Genomic DNA, 25,115 nt, shown 5'->3' with positions numbered 1-25,115 from the left:
TTTGCCAGTAGATTTCAATGTCATTAATCATCAAAGGCTTGAGACTTTTAAGACATGGAATTCCACAGACAAAAATGCTACCTTTTAGTTTGCTTTCTACGCCCTATCATTCATTATGAACCTCTCTCGCACGGTACTCTCGGCTTTTGCCTGAGATCACGCGGATTTTAAGATAAGATGACCAATTTGAGCTGCAATAATGATGAGAAGCTTAGAGACCTTTCGAAAGTTGCAAGGTTAATGGAGAATTAAATGCTTCTGCCATCCATTAGTGTCAGGTCAGTTCTTAACTTCAAATCGAATTCAAATTTAAAATGGAAGCAGCTTTTAACACCACAAGTGCATGTGTTGATGGTCAATATGCGTTTTAACTTCTTATGTCAGCCGGATGTATGTACTTAGCACCTGTTTGATGTATGAGACACGATCAGGTTACCCAACAAGAAACGATAGCCCTGTGATAAAGCTGGGTTCGTTTCTTTAAGTTTGAGGATTATTGAGAGGATTTTGCCAGTCTTGTGAACAGAGTTATTGCTTCAAACTTTCAGAGCTGATCATTATCTTATTTCTCTTTACAAGATCAATGCAATGTGAAGCAGCTTGGTGATGAGAATTGCGAAAATCATCAAATTGCTGATCGGCTTTGGTAACGACACTAGACTTTTAAAATTAAACTTTTTGAAACGGTTCCCTCTCGCTCTTAACAGGACAGCTCAGTTCTGATGCGTAAAGCAGATTAAAGGGAAGTGGTGGCGTAAAAAGAAGATGTAGATTCTTTTTTCCTACTTTTGCATGTATTTCTAAAAAAGGCACAAGGCTGTTAACAGAAACGCAGTCATCGGGTACGAAATCAGCATTTGGAAGACCAGACCTTGACTGCCACTTGATTCGTGGACGCGGCCCAGTGAAAACACGCCCTCGCTCTATCCGCGCGCAAGCTGCAGCTTGTTTTATGAGCTGAATAGAACACTAGTGTTATGAATATCAGTCACCAAGTTTATTCCCAAGTTCTAAATATAGATTCTCCTCTCTGCATGTCCTAACTCTTTCAATATCTAGATCTGAGAATTAGATGTTACATCAAGGCATTTGTTTTTAGGCTTGACACGTACAGGACTTCTTTTTTGTTTTTATTTTTACCCGAAAGAGCGCAATAATGACTACTTCAAAAAGTGACTACGAGCCCTGGAGAACATAAAAAACTTAATGACTCAAAAGACAACAGTGTACTTTTTCGCCTCTCAAAAAGTAATTTAATACAAAATACATTAAGGCGTTTAGTACAATTATAATGGCAGATGTCTGACAATTGCCAAGCTTTTATCAGTTTTCATCTGTTATCATTTGTTCACCCACGCTTTCTTTAGTCCCTCATTCCGCATTGTCACATTCTCCTCCTTTGCGGATCGATGCTTAATTAAGGCTCTGTTCACTACGCCAGAGAAATTTAAAAGCGCAGCTTTATTTTCTACGGTTAGGCCTACCGTCCACACTAATCCGTCACGAAAACGGAACTTTTCGAAAACGCTCTTCAAACCGGAGGAATTTGAAAACGCTGGCTTTGCGTTTTCGTGTGGGCAGAAAACATTTTGAAAACGGTGCTTTTTGAAAACGATGAACTCATTATAATCCCATGATTTTCCTGTCCAAGTTTTTTTCAAACACAAATTCAAAATGACCACTGATTGTTGGGCTTTCAGATTTCTCCGGCGTAGTGTGAACGGAAAACATTTGATGCATTTTCACAGTCAAAACACCGTTTTCAAATTTCTTCAGTTCGGCATAGTGTGAACGCGGCCTACATCTTGAGCGGTTTTTCTTGTTAGGCGTTAATAACATGGTATTTATCTCTGTCTACTAGTGAATGGAGTGCCCTTTTCTCGGTATTTTCCGCACGTTCTCCCCGCTATTCTGGATGGGAAGTTGCTCGAGCTGAACTATCTGCACCTCTCTTTTGTTGACTTCTAAACCCTCTCCGTCCAATGTTTCATTTTGAGCGTATTGTAGCTCCGCTAGGTTAGGAAGGTTCATTCTTCCTTTGTAATAACAAATTCGTTTTAGTCTACACTGATCCGCTGTAGAACCCAGATCTAACTCCTTTTCGGAAAAACGCTCGGACAATGTTTTGGCGGAAATGCTTGCGCGGGAGATCCGAAAACTAGAGCCTAGTCCTCCGCTGACGACTGGCGTCCGGCTGCAATCCAGGGCGCCATTTTCCTCTTTTTTCTGACACATCATACCAAGAAAGGCGTTTCTAAAGCGATGATTCAGTACAGCGTATATGAAAGGGTTGTATATAACCCCAGACTTGGCGAAAAGCAGTGTAACCTCTTGAACCAAGATGGAAATTTTCAGTCCAAACGAAACACACAATGATACGATCACGTGAGGAGACCAACATAGCAGGAAGACAAATATTACCACTATGATCATTCGCGCAGTGCGCCAATGTGGCAAAGCAAATTTACAGTTTCCTTTTTGGTTTCGTTTCAGGCGAGTATTTCTCTTCCCCCGCTTGCGAACCGATGCAAAAATAGAGCAGTAACAATAGATCATGATTACAAACGGAACGAAAAATAAAAACACCGCCATTACTAAGGAATAGATGAAAGTTCTCATGTCACCCTCCTCAAAATTTAAATAGCACCCTGTAAAGTATATCTCCTCGTGGAAGCCAATCCAACCCAGTATGATCGGCAGCGTGAAAAGCAATGTGTAAAAGTAAGTTAGGATCACGCAGAATACCGCTCGCTTCACGGTTATTTTCGCGCCAAACGAGGGCTTCGTGATTACCCAGAAGCGATCGAGCGAGATCACCGCCAATGTATTTAAAGACATGGCGTTCAAAAAATGGTACACGAAGCCGAAAATCTCGCACGCCACTTTTCCGAATAGCCAGCGATGTTCGACGGAAGAAGGAAACGAGAACATCAGATCCATGAACGCTAAGAACAAATCACATCCAGCGAGGTGAACGATGAAAATGTTTGTTGACGTCCGTAGGTTTTTGTAACGGCAGAACGCAACTATCACCCACAAGTTTCCTATAAAGCCAAGAACGCCCACTATGCAAACATACGCGCTAATAAGGGCAAAGTCCCTCTCTCCTAGATGTCCTGCATCGGGCGAATTGTCTGTGGAGATGTTCCAGGATACGTTCGCAGCCTCCTTCATGGTAATTGGAAGTGGCAGGTTAAATCGAGCAATTTTCTTCGGTTTCGCTGTTTATCTCCACAGCGGAAATGATTCTTCCTTGCAAAAGAACAGAGCGAAATATTATTATTGCGATATATTATGAGCACAGTGTAACAAGAAGTAAGTTGGTCAGTTGTTACAAATGTTTTCGAATTGGAACAGATTTTAGTATTCGTGTGGTCAGTGCTACCTGCAGATTTCAAGTCAGTTTAACATATCCTCAGAGAAAGTGCTTTGTAGACGATATAATATAAACAATAATAACTAAATCATACCATTAAAATGTTTTAGACGTATATAAGCAGCAAACTCTCGTACAAGTCGATTACAATGTAAAGAAACTGGAAACAGGGTTCCTTCAAAAAGAACTTTAAGACCAGGGGGGTAGAGGAAATTAGCAATATCGATTCGGAATATTTCATTCCTCGTAAAAAGAAAGCTACATACGTCACTCAGAAACGCTAGCAAAACAAGGCTTCAGTCAAAAAATAATCGGCAACTCGGTTTAGAATCTTGTTTAGCAATAACATTAGAGATTGGTTTCTTAAAATGAAATATTTACACCTTAAACTGAGTGTATTTTTCAGCAGTCTCGCTAGATTAATATCCTAGGAAATGAATTTTCTCATTCGCCTTAAGGCTTAGCGTAAAGATTATTAAGCTTACAGTTTTTTGCGATAAAAATATAACATTTTGCGTTCGTTTTTACAGAAAATAAACAAGATATCTCACAGGAGCTTACCTCAGCTCGGACGATTTAATTTCGCGCTGTCACAAGTCGTTAACAAATGACGCAAAAACAGTTTAACTGCATGCCAAACTACATTTGAACTGCCGCCGTGTCAGTTTTCGTGTATGTAGGGTCAGGAGGCGCTGTACATCCGTGTTACTTTAGTATTGCTTTTCTTTTGCGCCGTTCGCAGACACACATTTTCATCGAACCACGTTTTTCGCCTTTAATTATTTCACTCGCGCTAAGCGTGGGAGTTTTGTTTGAAAGATAAAACGAACTCATTATACGATTACTGTTTGTTTTTTTGAAGGAAAGCATATTGCCCGAAATGCAAATTTTCCGATGCAGTCGCTTTTGTTGTTTTTAGTAAATGTTAATAGATATATTTTCAGGGTCCCTTCAAAACAAATCCTAAAGATTTTTCTTTTGTCAAATTCTGTAAGATTTGATGCCACGTTTTGCATTTAAATTGCTTCGCTGTTTACCGACACAACTCAGGTCTCAAGGACTTTAAAGATTTATAATGTTCTATTCAAGATCATAGTTCTCCTTTCAGCTAATACAAAAGAGCAGCTTAGCGGCGAGAATTCGTTGACAGAGGGCACAGCTTTCTTCTTCAGTGGCGGATCCAGACTTTGAGCTAAGGGGAGGGCCCGGTTTAGTTTTACTCGCCCTGCCGGCTCTTCTTCCTTCAGTCATTTCTTTTTTTTTTCACCCAAAATAAGGGGGGCGGGGCCCCCAGTTCCCTCCACTAGATCCGCCACTGTTCTTAGCTTTCAGTGTAATTTTGCATTGTTATGGCTCAGTTTCCTCAGATAATATGCAAGTGTTTTCATGCAAGCAATGCGAGCGATGTTCTTATCAAACCTCCAGCATGTTATCTAGCCATTTTAGAACTAAATTGTTGTTACTCTATCTTTTCGTTATTTTGTTCGAGCTCAGGTCGAGAAAAATCTCGAAATAAATTTCAAGTAAAAAACAACCTGAGTGGAACTTTTCAATGACAGTCTTAATAGAGGTATAAATGACACTGAAAATGTTTTTTCGAAACTTGTGTCAGTCACTTGTCTGTTTCTCGTTTCTGCCTGGAAGTGCACGAAGCCTGACAAAGTTCGGCCTTTTCATAGTCGCTGGGAATAGATTTTGACAGGAACAAAAACGCCTCAAAAACTGTCTAGAAACATTTCCTCTTTCAAGTCATTCTTCGCGGAGTCTGATTACTTTATGATTGTTTGTGGCATTTCTCTTCTTCCAGGCGTGGGAGGCGAGGTCGCCTCCGGATCGAGCGGTGCGGGTTTGAGCCCTGGCCGGGGACATTGTGTTGTGTTCTTGAGCAAGACACTTTACTCTGACAGAGCCTCTCTACACCCAGGTGTACAAATAATGGGCACCGGCGAATTAAACGCTGGGCGTGGGGGGTGGGGGTGGGGGAACCCGGGGCAGCCTTAATCATCACGCGTAAGACTCATGCGTAAGTGTTTCAGCTGCAAATACTACTCATTCTCCTCGCGTCCAAACATGTATTGATTCGAACGCTAAAACCCAACAGCTACGCAAGCCATTAACAGACTTGACAAACAAAGTCCGAAGGATCCACAAGTTAGATTAGAGAAGGTGAGGGGGGGGGGGGGGGGACATTACTCAACAAATTTTATTACGAGGGGACTCCGTCCCGAAGTCCACGCTTTCCTTAAATTCATACACAAGTTTCTACAGAAACCCTTCATCAGGAGCCCATAGGTCCCTTCATAAAATGGTACCACAGCCGAGATATACAACATCCCTTTAATTTTAACAAATATTTCACTTGTCTAAACTTTTTTAAAAAATACTTAGATGTATGAGCTGTCTGGATGCGTTTGCTCGCGATATTTAAAAGGCTCCTTTTGCGTAGAACAGAAATGACAGTTTTTCCCGCCCTATCCTTTTCGTTTTCTCAACTCGTGAGAAAACCTCGTACTCTTTTATGTGCCTCCAGCCTGACTAAAGGTACTCCGGCTTTAAGGACGGAACCACCTCGTAAAGTGGGCAATAGGGGGAACTCCTTCCGACACTAGTTTGCAGGTGCTGGTAGGTAGCATTTAAAAATTTGTGATTATTATAAAAGTGGTTGTTATAAGAAATATCTATTGGTAAATGAACGGATATGAAAATCATAGAGCAGAATTAAAGTTTGGCTCGATTTCCGCCGCTCTCTTAACCGAGTCCGATCTGCTTTCCTCCCCGAGAGGAGAGGAGCAGCTCGCTCTTTTCCCCAACAGCGGCTGGTAATCGAGCCTAAATAAGCGTTCAAAAAAAAAAAAGAAAGCGTTAACAAATGGCGGTTATGATCGGTGCTACACATAACTTTTTGAAAGGCTTTATATTTAGCGGAAGATCTAACAGAGTCGACCGGTAAAACAGCCACATGTCGAGTACATTTGTAATCAATGAACTCATTCCGGCAAAGGGAACCTATTAGCAACTAAACATGTCAGAGGTAGGCGAGGATAAAATCGGTTATAAATATGAACAAACGTTAAATCCTTCAGCTTACGTTTTCCACTATGGATCCGATGTCATAGATGACCATTGATGACATTTCATCAGGACAAAATTCCTCCGTTGCGACGTACACACAGAAAGAAAGACCCGGATGCGGAATAAAGGCTCACTCTAAATAAGTAATTCATCTCGACCGAGGCAGGTGTTGTGATAAGTGTAATCTTACTAGGACAGATAGATGGTCAATTTACCGATTATGTTCCATTAGAATGCCAAATTATAATTCAGTTTATTTTATTTATGAAAGTTGTCTGGTTGCAGTCATGTAACGAGCGACAAAAACTGACAACAGACTCGAAAATGTCGCAGGATATTTCAACTTAACGTGGGCTAAGTACCAGAATATTTAACTTCCAATCATACATAAGCACTCTTTACCACAGAGATAAATAACACTGACAAAGAGTGACACAAGATTGTCGTATTTACTGGTGGGAAATTGTTTCCTTTCCCACACTTACTATGCAGATTAATGGCGTCTGATTAATTGCCGCTGTGGAGAAAAATTGTGTCTTTTCAGTCCTCGCCGCTGAAATTAAACGAGAAATGGCCACGTTTGATAGATTTTTAGACAGTGAATAACCACAAAATTTTCAACTGAAAAAATTTGGAAGACTCAGCTATCTTTCTCACTTTCGAGAATAGAGAGAACTAAGAGAACTAAATGTCTTGAAGTATTCTAATGTTGCCTTTATTTGGCTTTCTTGTATCGGGTGCTAAAAGCGAGTTAGTTTGTGCTCAACATCTTATGGCTAAATTACATCGAAAATATTTGGCAGATTTGAATGGAGGGCCCAGTCTCAATGTAAACATCGATTTACTTTAAAATCATTGTATGGTTCGGGATGAAGAATTTCGTCCTCTCGCGCGCTCCGTGATTAAAATTTGGTCCCTTGCATCTACAAAGGTCTGTTGATTTCATTGGCAAGCTCGAGGGAGGATTGGTTCTTGTTCATTATGACATCCGAGGGTAATATCGGGGCTGCACGTTTCCCAGAATGGTTGGTGAAACATTGAACACAGATCAGAATGTTGCAGATTACGTGTGAGATTCTTTTCCCCAGTTGTTGAATTAAAATTGTTATTAATTTTTGCACCTATCATTCTTAACACAGCATATAGTATCTTTAAGAAAAGGAGTCGTTGTTCAATTATTTGCCGATATTTCTTTCAGTAACTAAATGAAGTCAAAGGATTGTTCGAAACCAGCCCGCAGCTCCCAGAAGGGAAGTACTTACTTACCCTACCTCTGCGGGGAGTCTCCATGCCGAACCGATTTGGGATCCGAAGAATCCCGGCTTGTCACAACTAATGACCTCTAGGCATGAAACCGAAAAAAAAGTCAAAATGGCGCACTCACGTTTCCAAAACTGAATCTTTGTAAGATCTCCCCCTTGCTAAAGAGGAGTAAACTCTTGGATTCGGGCAGAATATTTAACTCTAAAATTTGTTACAGATTGTCTATAAGGTCATTCAAATCCTAAATTAAACTCCACTCTCTCCTAATCCAACACAGATGATACTTGTACACATTCAAACAATCGATAACTATTTTAATGGAAAACTTATCGTCTACAGTCAGCGCTATATTTTGGCTACAAGCCGTCTCGACAAATTTTCTTCAAAGGCCAGCGCTCAAAATTCGTTTATATTTATAGCAAAACCAATACTTTTAAGCTGTTTGTAGGTTATATTTTACCGGCGTTTCTTTGTTCAATAAAATATCAAGGGAAACAAGTGATAGCTTAATCGACTTGGTGGTTCCAAGTAAAGATATATTCGTTGTTAGTAACATCTTGTGTACTAATTACTAAAGGCCGTCATGCCAACAACAACATGCTTTTTGATTTCTAATTCAGTCCTCCTCTCAAAATAACTTTGAAATTTACTGTGAAAATGTTATAGAGCTTGCTTCTTAAAAAGAAATTCTTGTTATCTACTCCTTCCGCTGATATTTTTAAGATGTTCATCCGTATTTTTTGGCGAACCAAAAGACGGGCGATCAAGTAACAGCGTGGCTTGAACCGGAGCCAAGAAAATTAAGATAAGATAACAAAATTGATAAAAATAAAATGAGACTGAATTTAGCAAGAAAGCCTTTAGCTTGTACACATGTTTGCTAAGGAGCGAAGTACTCTAGTGTCGCGTGTTGTACAAATTTTTGATCAGGCTATTTTTCTACGATTTGCGACCGAAATTGCTCCCGAACTGTCATCTTTCGAACGCTGTATTTATCCTGCCGCAAATATACTCTCTCTTTCCGAATCCACTCGTTGATTTTGGTGTGTATTTTAACAATGGTTCACCTAATTGTCAGCAGCGGAAGATATTATATATATATTTATATCTTCCTTCACAGCGATCACTAATTGAGAATTATTCAAACCTTTGTCGCCGTAGAAAAAAAAAAACCGCATTGCACAAAGAAAGAAACGTTGCTGTAAGAAATGCGTTTAAAGGTGTATAAATGGAAGCGCCCGAAAAAAAAACCCAAAAAAAAACCCACTCGATCAGAGAGATCCCAATACATTCCTAAAAGAGTGTATTGTATATGACACTGAACTTTTAACTTTCTGGAATCTTTTTCGAGTACAACTAATTTTGAGAATTCGATACAATTCTTGGCTGGGAATCGCGAATTTAAGAGACTTCGCGTTGGCAGGCTTATTAGCTAATGGCAAACAGAACTGATAGAATAAAGAAACTCAAATATTCTGATGGCAACCTCCTCTACCTACCTATCGAGGGTTCTTGACGCGACCGGCCGAACGCGAGGAAAGTGCGAGCGTTCTACAACATCACTCGAATTGGATGTCCCAACCGTCGGTCGACAAGCCTGTATGAAACTGGTTAAATTATTTCACATTTTCTCTCGTTTTCAATGAATCTGCTTTACCACTTATCTCCGGCATTGTCTTAAACCATTACTAACTATGCTTATATAGCAAGAAGCTTGCGTCATTTCGCGACAGATGCCTTCCTGAAACTTGATTGATAACACGAACAGCGGCCACGGGCACTGCACGAAAGCGCTCTTCTTCGCTCTAGTAATTTGTTTAGTCTACGTGGCTTTTTTTCCATGATGGTGGGCAAAAAACATTTGTAGCCGTAATATTTTTTGATTGGAATAAAATAAAGTTCATTTAGATCTGTTAGCACCTGCATATCTTCTCGGAGGAAAGATGTTGAAATGCGACAGGCATTCCGTTCAGATGAGTAAGCCTGGTGACGAAATTTTACCTATTATAATTCAAATAAAGACATATGACCAGTCCATTGATGTGACACCAGGATGGCCGAGTGGTTAAGGCGTTGGACTTAAGATCCAATGGACGTATTGTCCGCGTGGGTTCAAACCCCACTCCTGGTAATAATTTTTCAATTTCTTTTTTCTCTACAAGCTTTTTTCTTTTCCTTTTTTTCTTTAGTGCCTTTTTATTTATTTACGTATTTTGAATTTTGTAGTAAGGAACTTGCCATTCTCACCCAGTGAATACTATCAACTTCAACACTGAAAGGGCCAATTAATTTAAAGATCCGTTCCGCACCGAATCGGAACAAATTTGTTTAAACATGTACTTGGATTAAAAAATATTACGACGACAGAAATCGAGAAATGGCAACTGACCGATTCAAACGAAACCAAATCTCGTTCGATAAAAATAACATTTAAAAAATTAAAATTTTACTATCCTCAGCAGTGCAGTGTTTATCGATATAGCACAAAGGCTAGTAGGGCCGAGCAAACAACTGAAGCAAATGATTCAAATTTTAAACTCAACATTGCTAAGAATCCCAGCAGGTCGGAGGCAAACCAGTTGGCTATTTAGAAGCGTGGCTGAGGCAACCGTGAAAAAACTCCAGGTACTGCTGCTCTAAGCGGAGACCGCTGGATTGCCAGTCCTACGCGCTGACCACTCGGCCACGCTCCGTCGTACCAATAGACCGTTTTCGATATAATTCAGCTTGGCAGTGAGGCTTAGAGGACACAACCAAAGGCAATTGAATGACCATGATTATTCATTTCTTTTGTTTCTATCAAGCTGAATTTTAATGTAACGACAGTGGCGTATTAACGAGTCGTGTTGCTTTCATTACTTATTTTGCGGGCGTCGGTGCAGAGCGGCTACCAACTGCCTCTAAATTCCAAAGATTATGCCTCCGAAATCTCTGGATGGCGATTCCGCGCGAGCCCCTGAGGTCTCACGTGCCAGTTACGGCAAAGGCCCTTTTATCAGACTTTGTCCTTCCGTAGTTTAAAGCAAAGTAAGTATGTGCTTTCATTGTGGTACTTTAAACTACATCACGCATGTGTCGGAGGTAAAGCTATTTTCCTTTCGATTTTCTTTTAATTTAAAACTGGAAAGACCTTACGCTATAAATCTACGTGTATACGTATACGCAATTCCCTTATCCCCAGTTAGGAGTTTCACTCTAGCCTTTAAATTGTAATACCAGAATTATTAATTACGAACAAGATTTTAAGGTAATTCAAGCTGTAGCTACTGTCAAGTTAATAGATGTGAACAGGAAGAAAATCACGAGTTTAACACGTCTGTCAAGATAAGAAGTGAAAACAGCAATTTCATGGCATGTTCCAAACTTCCTAAAATTTCACTTAAATTCATGTTAACCCCCCCTCCCCTTTAACTTTACATACATCGTCTTCTCGAATTAGGGACATGAACTAGTTTTTAGCTGGAGATATAAATTATTGTGACACTCGCTCAAATGTTAGTTACGTTTGGCAAGGAAACGAAAGACACTGACTGCCAGCTCTTTGATGAAAACCTTCTGGCAACTTCCTGAGCAGGGGGTCGCAGCGACCAAATACGCAAGTATGGACGTGTGGATCTCCGGAAGCGTCTTCAATAATGAAACTGTTTCTTTTTTTTCTCTCATAAAACGTACGATCAATTATCTTTTAAAATAAGTTACTAAATACTTAACGTTTTCCCACGTTTTGATTTATAAAAACGTGGGAGCCCCTACAAATAAAAACTTCCCGACGGCGTGCCCCCAGACTCCTTTACGGGCTCACGCCTGCTACTCCGTGAAAAATGTACTCTTCGCCCTCATCGTAGCGTATTTAGTTAAAAATGTATTTCTAGTATTGCCTTGGTCTGTCAACGCAAAAAAGAAATTATAAATTTGAAACTTCCGAACGTTTGAAACCCTCTTTAATGAATGTATGAAACAGGAATTTTCTCATTTTAAGTTAATGGTCAGTTCTGCTTGCGGTTATTCCAAGTGGAATAAGTCTGCGGCCTCGCAGACTGGTTAACGGGGCCACACGACACGCGCGTGGACGCGCGCGGTGTCAGTTAGGGAATGAAGCGCATATATTTTAGTTACAATTATTAATAATACTTCAGGCTTCAGAATGGTAATGGCATGACCTGTTCTTGTATGATATATATATTATGGCATCTGGAGACTCTCGGCCGGTTTGAAGCGATTTCAAGTCGGGACAATCTCAGTCAGTCGCAAAACTAGTACCTTCGTGATGATGGTTGCCTGTGGTATTTAGCCAGTTGATCTCTGACCATCAGAAACCGTACCTGAGCTGAACAAAACATGGCTTTAATCAGTTCTGAGCAACAACAAATACTGTGATTGTAGCAGGTACGTAATCGTTTACCGGACAAGCGGCGGTCACCTTTCATTTTTACCCTACCGGCTATGGCTTGTCGTCTTTTAGATTTTACACCCGTTGCTTTGTATGTCATGAAATATCGAGTACAATCAATGTATCGGCCAGTCTGAAATGTTTGCAACGAAATGATTCGACATATTGCGGGTAAAATCTTAAACTGTGAAAGTTTTTTTAGAAGCCCCATTTTTGAGAGTTCCGTTGGTGTAAAGGATGGATTAAACTACGACAAAAGAAACATCTCTCTTGACTACAATTGAACCTCTCTAGTTCGAAATAACCAGGTCATCGTAAATTACAATCAATACTAATTTTAATTAAAATATTAAAATTTGTAATCAATGTGATGGAATGTATTTTTTAAATATATATATTCGTTTAATATAAGGCAAGCTCCGCGAGCTGGCAAGAAGAACCATATCCTGCACTGTGACTGGCTACCTGAGTGGGCAAGTAAGCGCTATCTTCCCTTTTGTATCTCGGAAGAGAGTTTGTTCATGCCGCCATATAATAAATCCTTTCAGTTATTGATCGATCAAGCTTGTTCGGTCAAGATGGCTGGATATTGGCCTCGTTCTTTTTTGGGTGTTTATGGACCTCGGCCTCGTACCGATCCTTAAACGCGCAAAAATAGAACTTGGTCAATATACAACCATCTTGACCTCGCGCTTGGTCAATAACCATTACTTATTGTCGGAAGGGTGGAAAAAGAAAACCCGAGCACGAAGTTCATTACAGCACCGTGAGATTAAAGTACAACGGAAAACGCCAAATTGTAGTTTTCCAGCTATGATCTAAAGTCTGACTTCATGATGATGTTAAATTTTTAGCTCGATCTAGCTACCAATAGAGTTCGAAATAAACTGGGTTGATTTTAGGCCTAGGCAAACAGAAATCAGTTTGAAATAGTGAGGAGAGTCGAAATAGCCGATAATAAAACATGACTGAGACGGACAGGGCAAATCCAAGGGAAATAGGTTTGAGTTTGAAGTAAGCTGGGGGAATTCGAAATAACCGAGTTCGAATTTTCCGGGTCCAACTGAACAAAACAAAACGTCCCTTGATTCGAAACGTGACATATGTGGGGATTATTTCGGATAATGGCGCATGTCGCAAAGGCCAAACAAACACAATACGGACGGGTTCGGTATTTTTTTTTTTTGATGAGCCGGTACGCTAAAAGGAACGGGCTTCGAACTTGCATTATCAGGATGTACCTGTATCTACACGTTCCTACGACAGACATATCTGAAAGGTCAAGTTTACTTGTAGACTTCCTAAAAGTAATTTCCAACAATTCTTCCCTGGCTTGTTTGTTGCGCCACTAACGTCGTTCAAGCTCGCGACTTCGTCGAAAGATTCAGGATTGAGAAAAGGTCGAGTTTACTTACAACTTGTAACACAACTAGGTCTGAATTCAGCCGTCTTCCAAAATTAAGGCTTCAACACAAAGTTATCTTCGGCGAAATGAAACGAAAAATTCATCTGCCCTCCCCATGTTACCGGAAACGGGACACTGTGGAAACTGAACAAGATTTGCATCCAGTAGCGAGAGCCATCCTGGCGCTAAATGGCTTCCAAACACATAAATCTACATTAATGTATTGTGTATTTTTATTTAAAATTAACTTGACAACTTTTTTCAACTTTTCTCTTGATATAAAACATATTTTGTAAATATAGTTGCAGTATAATATTAACGTACGCATGGTTTTAAATAGCTTGGACAACATTGAACGTAATGCGAAAACTCAACTGAAAGTGAACCGAAGTTGTGCGTTTTGGAGAATGCGAGGAGTTTTTCAGTAGAATGCGTGACGAGTGTGTGTGACGAACGAGAAACGCGAGAACACGCGTGATAACGGAAAAGAAAAAAAAAAACGGTCTCTCCTCAGTGACCTGTCCTTTGGGTAACATTGTAGTTACCAGTTTATAGATTTAACACGTTCCATCTTTGCCTTCTGAAATTTGTACAATAAACTGATCTGCAAAGAAATCATGTGGTGATAGCCATAACGATAATAAAATCAACTTCGTCAAAAAGAGAACTGTTTGAAAAAATAACCTTGAAAGAGTATTAGTTTCTGTTTACGTCTGGACCAAAATATTTCCCAGAGTGAACTTCACTCCTTGTCTCAGATGGATTTAAAGCAACAAGCTAAAAGAACGAACGATATTCCCCTAAAAAAAATTAAATACTAAACAACACCGAGAATAAAATTCATATGAACAAGCCCAGGTACAAATAGATAGTCAACTTATTAATAAATATTTTATAAAAGTTACGATTCCTTCTGAGTAAAACGCAATGGTTAGATATGCCCTAAACCAACTCAAGATTTCTGTGTCCCTTCTCAAACAGCCACAGTTTTTCTCTACGTCGGTTTAACCTTATTTCACTGAGTCAGTGCCAAAGTGTTACAGCAGCGAAATACAGGTTAAATTTCGGACGTTATTTAATGGGAGCAGTATCATTTTGGCCGCTACTGACAATAGCGAGTATTAATTTAGCCATTTTTTCAATTTATCTAGATTTAGGTGATCTACACTGCATATGCAGTGACTTAAAAGTGGTTTTCACTAGCACTTAAGCACTAGCATTAATAACATACCCAGACGCATTAAGGTATTGCTAAGTAACGTCTTTTGTCAGGAAATTGTTCTAACAAAAGGTACTGAATACCAACACCTGACTATGTCGGTTTAAGCTTATGCCCTGGTGAAAACCCACCATTAGTCACTAAAAATGGCGGTCTAAGGCGTCAATTGAGAAGCAACTTAAGCAACTAAATTTAGAATTCAAAGCCTACAGCTGGTTGAGAAAGGAGACAGAAAATATTGAAAAAATAAACATTGTCTGAGACGTTAAGTATTTAAATACATAAAAGCAGTTTTCCTGAATAAAACACAAAGCAATGATTGTGGTATGTTTCAATTATAAAGTAACACTCCTCCATAAATATCAGAGCCTTGGATATACTCTTGGTATATCGTAAGAAATTTTCCCCTTTACCCATCAAAGCGTAGCATGATTTTGCACAAAATATCGCACGCGTTACGAAAATAATGCGCGCGAAATGTCGCGCGCGTGTACCAAGGTATCTTGCGTGCAGAGTGCAGATACGTTAATCATTTTCTTTCAGGGAAAGGAAAAGACTCCTTATAGAAAAAAAACCCTATCTAAACCATGTCCACCTCTCTCGTCACCTCATCCAGATCGATGTCGTCTAAACAGAGGCTCATTCGCTTCCAATAATTCTGTATCTCCAGCAATTCTTGGGCTGAAGTTTGAAGCGGGTCTATGTTGCCCCTTCCGCCATTGGCATAACTTTTCCTGCGCGAGGGCGCGTGTTTCGCATTTGTTCTATTCCCAGGTCGCGGCTTTTTAGGTCTGTGAGTATTGCTCACTGATCGCTGAACGAAAGAACTCTCGCGAGAATCTCTCCTCGAGAGATCGCTTTCTTGATCTGTGCTGGTGCTTGCGCGCGGAATACTCGAATCGGGCGAAGTCCTTTTGGAGACCTGTTGCGCGGCAATGGGTCGCGTGCCTTTCTTGTACAATTGCGAAGGCGATGATAAAGTTTGCGAGCGTTTATTCTTGGTTGATCTTGACGAATAAAGGTGGTGAACGCGTTGAAGCGGCCGGCCAGTTGATTCTGCCGGTAAAGTACTTAGCGGCGTATCAGCCGCTGCATTAACTTGTGAATCTGTTCTTGCGGGTTCTCCGCCAGACAATGTTTTATCCTCCGAATCCAAATTCGTACTTTTTTCACTAGCGCCCTGCGGCGAAACAGTCTTCTCAGGTGCTATATCGTCCGAGATAACTATAGATCCATTGCTAGCACGAGTCGCATCTGAATTTCGCTGGATCTTTGAAACTTTCTCACGCCTCAATGAAACTTCAGAATAAACCGAACCATTTGTCACTGGCGGTACCACACCGACACCATTTACAACAACCGACACGCTGTCTCTTCTTTGACCGTCTTTGAACTCTACGCTTTTCACAACACCGTTTTTTGCTTTAGGATTGAAAGGCGGAGAAAGATGGTCAGAATATTGTTCAGGAACATGCTCCGATGATTGCTGCAATGACAAAGCGCTCAGTCGATTCTTTTGAGCTTCCGCGACATGAGATGGTACTTCAGTTTCGCTTAAAATTCGACTGATTCGATTTTTGTTAGCATTATTTCCGGAACTAGGGGTGCCGACAAGCGAAAAACTTTGCCTTCCACAGCAGATCGCGTCCAAGATCGCAGCTTTTAGTTTGCGGTTTAGAATCGCGTAGATAAGGACATTGTAAATCACGCACGACTTGGCAACGAGTACAGTGATGTGTGACACAATCGGGTCAATGTAGACATTTGCTGCCTTGACCAAGGAAACGACGACATACGGAACCCATACAATCATGGAGAAAAATATGACAACAATGATCATTTTGGCCGTCTGTATGTGCGTTCTTTTTAACAAAGGATATTTCTTCTTGACAGAAGACGTCGTGGCAAGTGTTCTTCCGATTGTTCGTTGTGTGCTTCGACGAACGGCGATGAAAATTCTTGCGTAGCAATAAATCATTATTGTAAGTGGAACCATGAATAAAAAAGCCGGTGCAATCACTGAATAAACTATTGAAGACGTTCTTTGATCGCCGTAATTGATATAACAACCACTGTAGAAGATTTTTTCCTCCACAAAAGAGTTCCATCCGACGCATGGAGGAAACGTAAACAAAAGAGTGTACAGATAGATTATCGGTAATATTCCAATCGCCTTTTTTCTCGTAATTACTTGAGCCGCTCTGGTTTGGCTTGGTCGAGTGATGAAAAAGAAACGATCCACAGAAATGGCAGCCAGCGTCGAAACAGTACAGCAGATGAAGAAATAGTGGAAAAATCCGTACGAAACACAACCGGCTTGGCCGAACAACCATTCGCCATAGAGCGTAGATGCTACGGAAAAAGTGTTGTCTAAAATCGATAGCATCAAATCGCAGAATGCAAGGTTAAAAATAAACAGATTAGCAGCCGTTCTCAGCTTCGGATATTTCCAGAATACAAAAATGACCAGAGAATTTGCAATGATTCCACAAACTCCGACTGCACACAGGTACACAACCGAAGCCACTCTGGCACTTCCATATTTGTCTTCGAGCGAAGAACCGTTAGAGCTTCCACCATTTGTACTCATATTTTGTTAGCGGTGAAATCTTGTCTCCCTCGTCCTGACGCAGTCTTGATATTAGTTACCATTTAGGTTCAAACTCCAGAAGGTCAATTTCTTTGTATCCAGAAAACTCACGGACGAAAAATTTTTGGATCCCGTGGAGAATATGTTGTCCGGCCAGTATTCTGTGTGTAAATGGAAGGACCCAATGTTGACCAATCGCGTCAAACAGTTCTTTGAAACTATTAGCATAAGAGATGATTGTGTATTGTAGAAGCCTTTGTAAACTTTGCACTATTGTTATAAAGTTTGTTGTTTGCCCGCGTGATTCGGCTTGTTTGCTTTCCTTCTGAGATGTTCTACACATGACTGTCTGAAAAAAGTCCTGGGGCGAAATGGGTTGCCGTGGTGATGTCACTGAAGTATTGACCCATTCTCTCAAAAGTTTACAATTTTCTTGTTGAAATTGTTCAAGATCTTGTAAAATTTGCTGACCTCTTGAATACAGGAAGACGAATATTATTGAGTGTATGCAAATATACCTGTCATCAAATGCACTCTATACACTTATTGTCGTGCTGAATGACGAAATCTAAAACCTTAAACGGTTTCAGATGAGATCAGATATTAGATGAGAAGTTGTTTTAATATAAAAACGGCGGATATAGCACTAAACACGAATTCTCAAGCCGCCGTTAATTATATTAAGCTTGGGAAAAAAATAACACAGAAACGTAATTAAGTTACAGAGTAACGAGACCGAAACGAGAACGCATGATATGCCATGAGTGACTCAAACGTGGCTTCAAACACATTTCAGCTGAGCTGGTTCACGTCGTTGTTTACGAAAAACACCGTGCTGCAATAATGCGGATAAGTGATTTAGAAGTCAGGAGGTTACATGTTGACATATAAAGTGGCCCAGACAGGCCATGCACTTTATTTGTCAAAACATCTAGTTTATACGCGCTAGCCATCTTGAGGGAAGCGAAAAATAGTTCAGAACAGCAAGGGGTCGAGATGGCCGACAGAAAACGACTTGAAAAGAATATCTGGGAGAAAATGATTTGAGTTCGAGATAACGTAGAGGTCGTTTTGACACTTTACATAACTTCTCTGCGTTAGATAAACATTTTTCTTCACCGGAGATGTATGTACAAATGTTTCCAATTGTGCTTTTAAGATAAAGAGATAAGATGTAGCTTACATTAGAAACTATCCTTACTTAGATTTTCGCGTGCAAGTCTTTGCTATATCCAAGTTTTTGATACACTTTTTTAATTGTTACTTGTTCTATAACGGTTTCTATCTATATCCTTGTTATGTCTACAGGTAGCGCCAATGATTTCTCTGTTTTCTTACGTTTATATAAGCTGACGCACAGCTTTTATAATTTTACGGCTAAAGGATGTTTTGTAAATAAATATTTATGTGTGCTGAACAGGATTCTAGACAGTCTCTTTCAATATTTTATCCTTCGTTTCTCTCTAGCGTGAGATCATTGATCTGACAAAAAGCGGAAAGCGTTCAAAATGCCTTAGGGTTGACACATCACTTTTACGTGCTTGCTCTTAAGCTGCTTTTACACGCGTAAAGAACAAGAACAAAGAGATTATACAGGCGTCCATACATTATCGAGGTGTGTATTTTTTTACGCACGTAAAGCCAGTGATAGTCACTTTCATACGCACGTAGAGTAAAAAAGATTTCGTTTCCTCGAGAAACCCATCGAAGTAGTTAACATTGCGCGCGCGCATCGCGACATCCGCGTCTCGTACGCAAAAAAGTTGCGAAGAAAGACCCGCCACTTGTCACTTTTAAAATTAAAACCCCGCTGTGTAACACTCCTTTTACTAACTTTACGTCTTAAATGGTGGTACTGTTACGTTGTGCTTTGTTTTGAACGAACGAACTCATCAACCTATTTTATGGCTCGTTTTGTTTCTTTGTCGAAATGAAAGTCAGTGGCGCATTTTTTGACGACTCGTTTGTTTTATGCCTATCAGCATTTGGGAACATTTTCTTGAAATTTTTTTCCTTTCAACAACGTTTTTTTGCCGTCAAATCGGGACATTCCTACCTCTAAAATGAGTCTCTTCCACCGTGACTTTCACTTGAAAATCAACTTGTAACAAGAAGGTTTGTATATCGTATATGCCCTTCTTTGGAAAGCGTATTGACAGTTGCTGTTTTACTTATTTTCTAAAATGTAAACTGATCCCGTAGCTCTTTATCTTTACAATTCAGGTAAAACTGCGGATTAGGTAACAAAAATCTTCTTCTAACAGCCCTCTGATAATCTCGAAGTTCCTAATGTATACAGTGCGGTCTTGAATCCTCCGTCGCTTCATTTTGTGTTAATGGATGTGCTTCAGTTTCACCGGCTTTACATGCACCTTCTCTGCTAGCAGAGGGGGAGAGGCTCTTTTCCTGGTGTTCAGTGACGTGAGAACACCAGGAAAAGAGCCTCTGCAAGCAAGGAAACGTGCACTGAGCAGAAGATAGAAAATGAAGATTGATGTTTGGACAATTAACTTCGGTCTTAAGCTTGTGGTTCAACGTTTTCCAGACGCATATACTTGCTATACGTCAGGATGAACCCGTACACACGCGCAGCGTATAAACCTATTTCAGTAATTTCCAATCTGCAAGACAAAACGATGGTTGTTCTCTCCCCTGAGAGAAACAAACCTTTCAGATGCAAAACAATCTTATTGTTTTGTCCTCCAGATTGGGGACGTGGCGGACAATTTGCCCAAAGTGCCCAAAGTGCCCAAAGTGCCCAAAGTGCCCAAAGTGCCCAATTTGCTCAAAGTGCAATACCGCTAAGACCTTAACGCGCGCACCGCATTGCCGCTTTTAAGCTCCCTATACTAGATTTAGATTTATATATATTGTATAATTTTGTCTCTTAATTATATCTAAGGGGGGTAAGCTGTAATTGGCTAAGCTGTAGCGGCTCCCCTGGCCATTTTCTTTTGTTTTGCTGTCTAGTTTTTTTTGTCTTTCTGTTTTGTTTTGTTTTGTTTGTTTTTTTGCTTCCTCTTCTTTTTCTTTTTCTTTATATGTACGTTTCCTCTAATTCATTGCTGATTCATGATAGCAGAAAAAAAAATCCTAGATTGCAGCATGTTTTATTAATTTTTTTTTTTTAGTTTTTCCAAGCTTTTCGGCTGTTTCTTAATTCTTCTCCCTCGCCACAAGGATCAGCCTTCCGTTTATCGCTTTCTAAGGTTACCACTCATCTGTTTACTCTTAACTTGGCTCGACCAATTAATAAATCTGTCAGAAAATGAAGGAGACTTAAAGTTTTAGCTGGCCGGGGCTTAACTATTTTCTTAAGGGCTTATCCTTTTTTGATTGAGGGTAAAAGACAACCTTTTACCTTTCTTCAGGTAAAATCGTCTTGGGGCGGTAAGTTGGCCGACATTGCTTAGACATATAAAGATTACTCCAAGCTTTAAAGTCAGCTTTAACATAAGTTTAAATTCTCCATCTCTCAGGTTATTACCCTGGTTAGCCTTTTGGGAGCTTTTAAGACCATCGGGCAGATTGGCCGCAAATCGGGACTTCTCTTTCTATCGACGGCTTTGATCGGTGTGTACCCTCCGCGAGGGAATACCAGGATGGAGAAAATATGATTCAATTTCAAGGCTATGTGAAAGAGTTGTGATTCAAAGGACTTTCCAAGATTTTCTCTTCTTCCACTATTAATTTCAAATTTAATATCGAGGACCCCCGGGGGAACTATCATATAAAAAGGAAGGGGGTGCTCTTCGGAAATTTTGAGAAGAAGTTCTCCTAAGAGATGGGCCATTAGAAAAGTGATGGGGGTGGGGGTGGGACTTTTTCAGCTTGCAAGATTTTTTTTCCACGCCCACTGCCTCTGCAAGATTTAGTTTTGGTGGTGGTGGGGGTAAAATTTTCCACTTCCACAATCTTGATCTTGACACTCTCCACGGTCTGAATGCCTGGAACAGGGTTCAAAACAAAGAATTCTTATGTTTCACATAGTTCTTCTGCTTTACTGTCAAAATCACACGCCAGGGGAAACATAACCAAGTATCAGACACATCTTTGTTGAAAATGGTTTATATATAGTGCTATTGCCCGTCCCGGCTATAAAAGCCTTACGAAACCATATATATTGCCCAAAATGGCCCTGTTTTGCAGCTGCTTGTTAATGTTTAGGGAAATATTAATCTTATTGATTGGCCGTCCATTAACAAATATGGTGCCAAAGGCCACATTGGGCTAGGGTGGTCTGGGGGCATGCCCCCCCCCCCCCCAAAAAAAAAATAGTATTTTTTTTTTTGCAAAATTGAAGCATCTTTGGTGCGCTTTTCACGACTTTTAGCTGGTAAATTTAATGTATTGATCGGGCTTGAATGATGTGGTTTTTACTTTGCCAAAAACCTAACATAGATTAAAAATGCTCACGCTAAGCACATCTGTTGTGTAAAACCTCCATGATTGTCTTTGATTCCAACCTTTGATCTTGATCTTAGGGGAAGTTTTACAGTTTGACATGTGTGTTCCCATCTGTGCAACAATCTTCATTTATATATTTCAGTTGTGAAATTATTGTTATATGTTGAGGCTTTCAAAACATGAATCAAGCAGGATTGCTGTTTATAGCATATGGTTCAGTATCACTTTTAAGCCCTGGCCACTCAGTATCCATAATGAGGTTGCTGCACCCAAATATTTCAGCGTGAAAAGGGAAAAAGGCCGTTTTTCTAACTGTAGAGAAAATCTGGTGAATGGGGATTCAGGATTCCAGCTGGACCCAGAAAACTGCAGTATAAGGTGGCTGCCAAGGTGCCCTTCAGGCTGGTATACCGTTTGTCAGCCCATAATTCACTCTGCAGGAATTTTTTTCTTCACTTCTTCTTTGCATGATTTTTTTTAGTCACCTTCCCTTGCATGATTTTTGTTTTGTCTTTTCCCCACCCCCCATCCATCACTTTTCTAATGGTCCGTCCTGAGGAGGTATCAAGACCTTCTTTGTGGGCGTGGCTTGACATTTTTTTCAGCCCTAAGAGGTACCTATTCTAAACTGACACATCATCTCATCTCTTGTGATGCAAGAAGTTTCAGGCATATACACCTCTCTGTTTTTAGATGCAGATTAGCTAAAAATGGCTTTGTGGCCCAGAAATGTTACCAGGGCTTTCAAGAAATGTGCCCCTGGTTTGATCACCAGGTTGTTGAGTACAGAGTCACCCATGCACACACCGTGTTTTGTACCAGTGTTCTCTTGCTAGCACTGACCTCCAGAAATGTGAATCACTTTGTAATTTTATTACCTCAATTTAATGACACAATCACAACAAAATAGGAGAAGATAAGAAGTAAACTAAGGTATGATCTGAGTTACAACACCATGAAAAAAGAGAGGAGCCTAGACAACAAACATAATATCAGTTCCAAGAAGTATTCTATACCCAGCCCAAGGTAGGATTAAACCAAAAAACCTTCTGTGGTTGGAGTATAGAACTGATATCAATATTTTAAAACAGCACATTTCATCCCAAGAGGCCAGAATCCTTTTGCGAGAGGGTCTTCAGTAAATGCACATAATTGCAACCCCTGGTATTAACTATTACGGGATGAGAAAGGTATTCATACTTCTTGGTGATCAAGCCAAGTCAGTAAACTTCACATCAATAATCCACTTTAATTATTGTGATGAATTGATTTTTATACTCATTTGACTATAATAAAATTTATTGTCATCTGAATATAAAACTAATAACTAAGTCATTGTTTTAAAAACAACAGAAATGAGCAAAAGCAAAACACTAGCAACTCGATTGAGTCATGTGTTTGTCAGATAGGCATGCACAATTCAACTGAAAGTCTGATATTTTCAGACGTCCAAACACAGAACCTTCAAGGGGTGCTCATTTTTTGCCCACTGATCAAGAGGAATGAAGACTCTGAGTACAAGGTCAAGTAGAAAACAATCTCAGGGTAAGGGATGGGGTATTCCCTATAGTGGCCTATATGGGAAGGTTTCTACCCAAAAGGGGTGCTTTTTTCAGGCTCCAGGCCTGGGTTGTTTGAAAGGTCGATAATGCTATCCACTGGATAAATCACTATCTAGTGGATAGTGTAGTTTGTTTTATTAATACTTATCCACTGGATAGGGATATATCCGGTGGATAGCGTTATCCAGCCTTCGAACAACTTGGGCCAGGTATTTAAAAGGGTAGGGATTTTACAAGTTGAGGTATATGAAAGGGAGAAAAATCTGTAATTAGAGGGACATCATTAACTTCACTTCAAGCGTTTAGAAAAGAGATGCAATGTTTTAGGTATGTGAAAGGGGAAACTTTTCCAATTAAAGATATATGGACGGGTTACCTTTTCTTGCAAAATGGTATACAAAAGGGTAAGGGGTTGGATCTTGGGGCAAAGCCTCCCTATATAAAACGTCCTAGATTACCCCCCCCCCCCCCCTCCCCCATGACTACAACCTTACATTTTTGGGGATTAGGGTGTAAAGCAGTGTTTCAGTGGCCCCTGAAGACCCTTTTTAGGGGCCAATATTTTAGGAAAGGGGCCAGTACATTGAAAGCTACAAAGGGAAAAAATGTATCAGGGTACCAAGGAAAATAAAGCAGTTCATTAGGATCTATGATAAAATTTAATAGTAAGTGCTTTTTGAAGTGTTTCTACTCAATAAGGTTTCTTTTGAATCTGTGGAGGATCTGTGCATTACTAGAGAACAATCCTTAAGAATACACGACATAGTAATGATGATGCAAGCCTGCAGCCTTGGAAAAGGAAAGGGCCAAATTAGCCCTTTTTTCGTTTTTCTAGGGGCTATCTCTGATTGCAAAGCGGGAATCCCGCAATGGCGTGGTCTGGTGGAAACACCGGTCAAGTCACCCACTACTGCAGATGCATGAAATTTGTGAACTATTCTAAAATTTCTCTGAAACCAGTCTACAAGTGTACATCATTATCACACCGTCTGACTTGACTATAAGCTTAACTAAGCATTCAAATATAACTTTCTTATGATCAAACTCCTCACTTTTACTAAAATGTTCTTAAACCAATTAAAAATGTCAAATCCCTTAATATGCATCATCTGAAGTTCAGTCCTCAGGCCTCAAGGAGATCCCAGAGAGAATTGACAATGTCAAATTTCGACTTTTCGCTTTTACTAAAGCAGAAGGGTTTCACGTCATTCAAGTTTGCAATGAATCCTTTGACTTGGTCTTCATCACTCTCATAATCCCACCTGATATGGCTCACGTTTGTGTATAGGCTGAAATTGTACTTAGTTTGCGGAAGAATCTCCACGCGGTTGGTTTCCACTTCGGTAGCTTTCTCCATCAAATCCTTGATTTCGTCTTCCTTGCCCGTTATTTTTTTCTCGAAGACTTTAACATCAGCTTCCAACTTTTTGATGTGCTTGACGGTAGCATCTCTCTCAACCTGAAGGGTTTCTACTCCATTTGAATTCTCGTTGATTCTCGAAGCTTGCTCTTCCTCTTCTTTGTCAGCCAGTAGTTTACTTAAAGCTCGTAAGGTCGATTTCACGCTTTCTTGTTGAAGAGATCGCTCCTGTTGGACCTCGTTGTAGATCTTTGCAACTTTTCCTAGGACTTCTTCGTCTTCGGCGCTAGCAAGAACCGTGATAACCTCATTAGGAGTTGCTAAAGCTTCTTTAAAGGACATTCTTGTTAAAATTTCGAAGATTGTTATCAAGATAGAAGCAGAAAATCCGTTTGCAGATTGTGAACAAAACTGTAATTTTGAAAAATGGCGGCCAGAAACCAAACTCGTTTCCAATCCCTACGTTTTTGG

At 40.1% G+C, this 25,115-nt stretch overlaps 3 protein-coding genes and 2 non-coding genes across 5 annotated transcripts; 1 reads left to right on the top strand and 4 right to left on the bottom strand.

Moving 5' to 3' along the window:
* Positions 1-975: 975 nt before the first annotated feature.
* LOC110050142 (visual pigment-like receptor peropsin) lies at positions 976-3,288 on the bottom strand. Its single transcript, XM_089270860.1, has one exon. The coding sequence runs from the start codon at positions 3,172-3,174 to the stop codon at positions 1,858-1,860; it is 1,317 nt and encodes a 438-aa protein (XP_089126986.1). The 5' UTR covers positions 3,175-3,288; the 3' UTR covers positions 976-1,857.
* A 6,470-nt stretch (positions 3,289-9,758) lies between these two features.
* Positions 9,759-9,842, top strand: Trnal-uaa (transfer RNA leucine (anticodon UAA)). The gene has a single exon. It is a non-coding gene; the product is annotated as a tRNA-Leu (tRNA).
* A 735-nt stretch (positions 9,843-10,577) lies between these two features.
* Positions 10,578-10,706, bottom strand: LOC149104764 (U11 spliceosomal RNA). The gene has a single exon (XR_016201729.1). It is a non-coding gene; the product is annotated as a U11 spliceosomal RNA (small nuclear RNA).
* Positions 10,707-13,370: 2,664 nt separating this feature from the next.
* LOC110050125 (melanopsin-like) lies at positions 13,371-17,775 on the bottom strand. The gene has a single exon (XM_020756009.2). It carries the CDS (start codon positions 17,313-17,315, stop codon positions 15,306-15,308), a length of 2,010 nt encoding a protein of 669 aa, XP_020611668.2. The 5' UTR covers positions 17,316-17,775; the 3' UTR covers positions 13,371-15,305.
* Positions 17,776-23,924: 6,149 nt separating this feature from the next.
* Positions 23,925-25,103, bottom strand: LOC110050102 (kinetochore protein spc24-like). Its single transcript, XM_020755978.2, has one exon. The coding sequence runs from the start codon at positions 24,984-24,986 to the stop codon at positions 24,408-24,410; it is 579 nt and encodes a 192-aa protein (XP_020611637.2). The 5' UTR covers positions 24,987-25,103; the 3' UTR covers positions 23,925-24,407.
* Positions 25,104-25,115: the final 12 nt, after the last annotated feature.

Source organism: Orbicella faveolata, unplaced genomic scaffold, assembly GCF_042242905.1.
Source record: "Orbicella faveolata isolate gen_17 unplaced genomic scaffold, um_ofav_v1 contig_34, whole genome shotgun sequence".
In the NCBI taxonomy this organism is placed as follows: domain Eukaryota; kingdom Metazoa; phylum Cnidaria; class Anthozoa; order Scleractinia; family Merulinidae; genus Orbicella; species Orbicella faveolata.
Note: the sequence above shows the minus strand (reverse complement) of the source record. Positions and strands in the feature narration are given on the sequence as shown.

What these genes read in the sequence shown, in the direction of transcription:
- LOC110050142 (XM_089270860.1), bottom strand. Translation starts at nt 3,174, where the DNA reads ATGAAGGAGGCTGCGAACGTATCCTGGAACATCTCCACAGACAATTCG.
- LOC110050125 (XM_020756009.2), bottom strand. Translation starts at nt 17,315, where the DNA reads ATGAGTACAAATGGTGGAAGCTCTAACGGTTCTTCGCTCGAAGACAAA.
- LOC110050102 (XM_020755978.2), bottom strand. Translation starts at nt 24,986, where the DNA reads ATGTCCTTTAAAGAAGCTTTAGCAACTCCTAATGAGGTTATCACGGTT.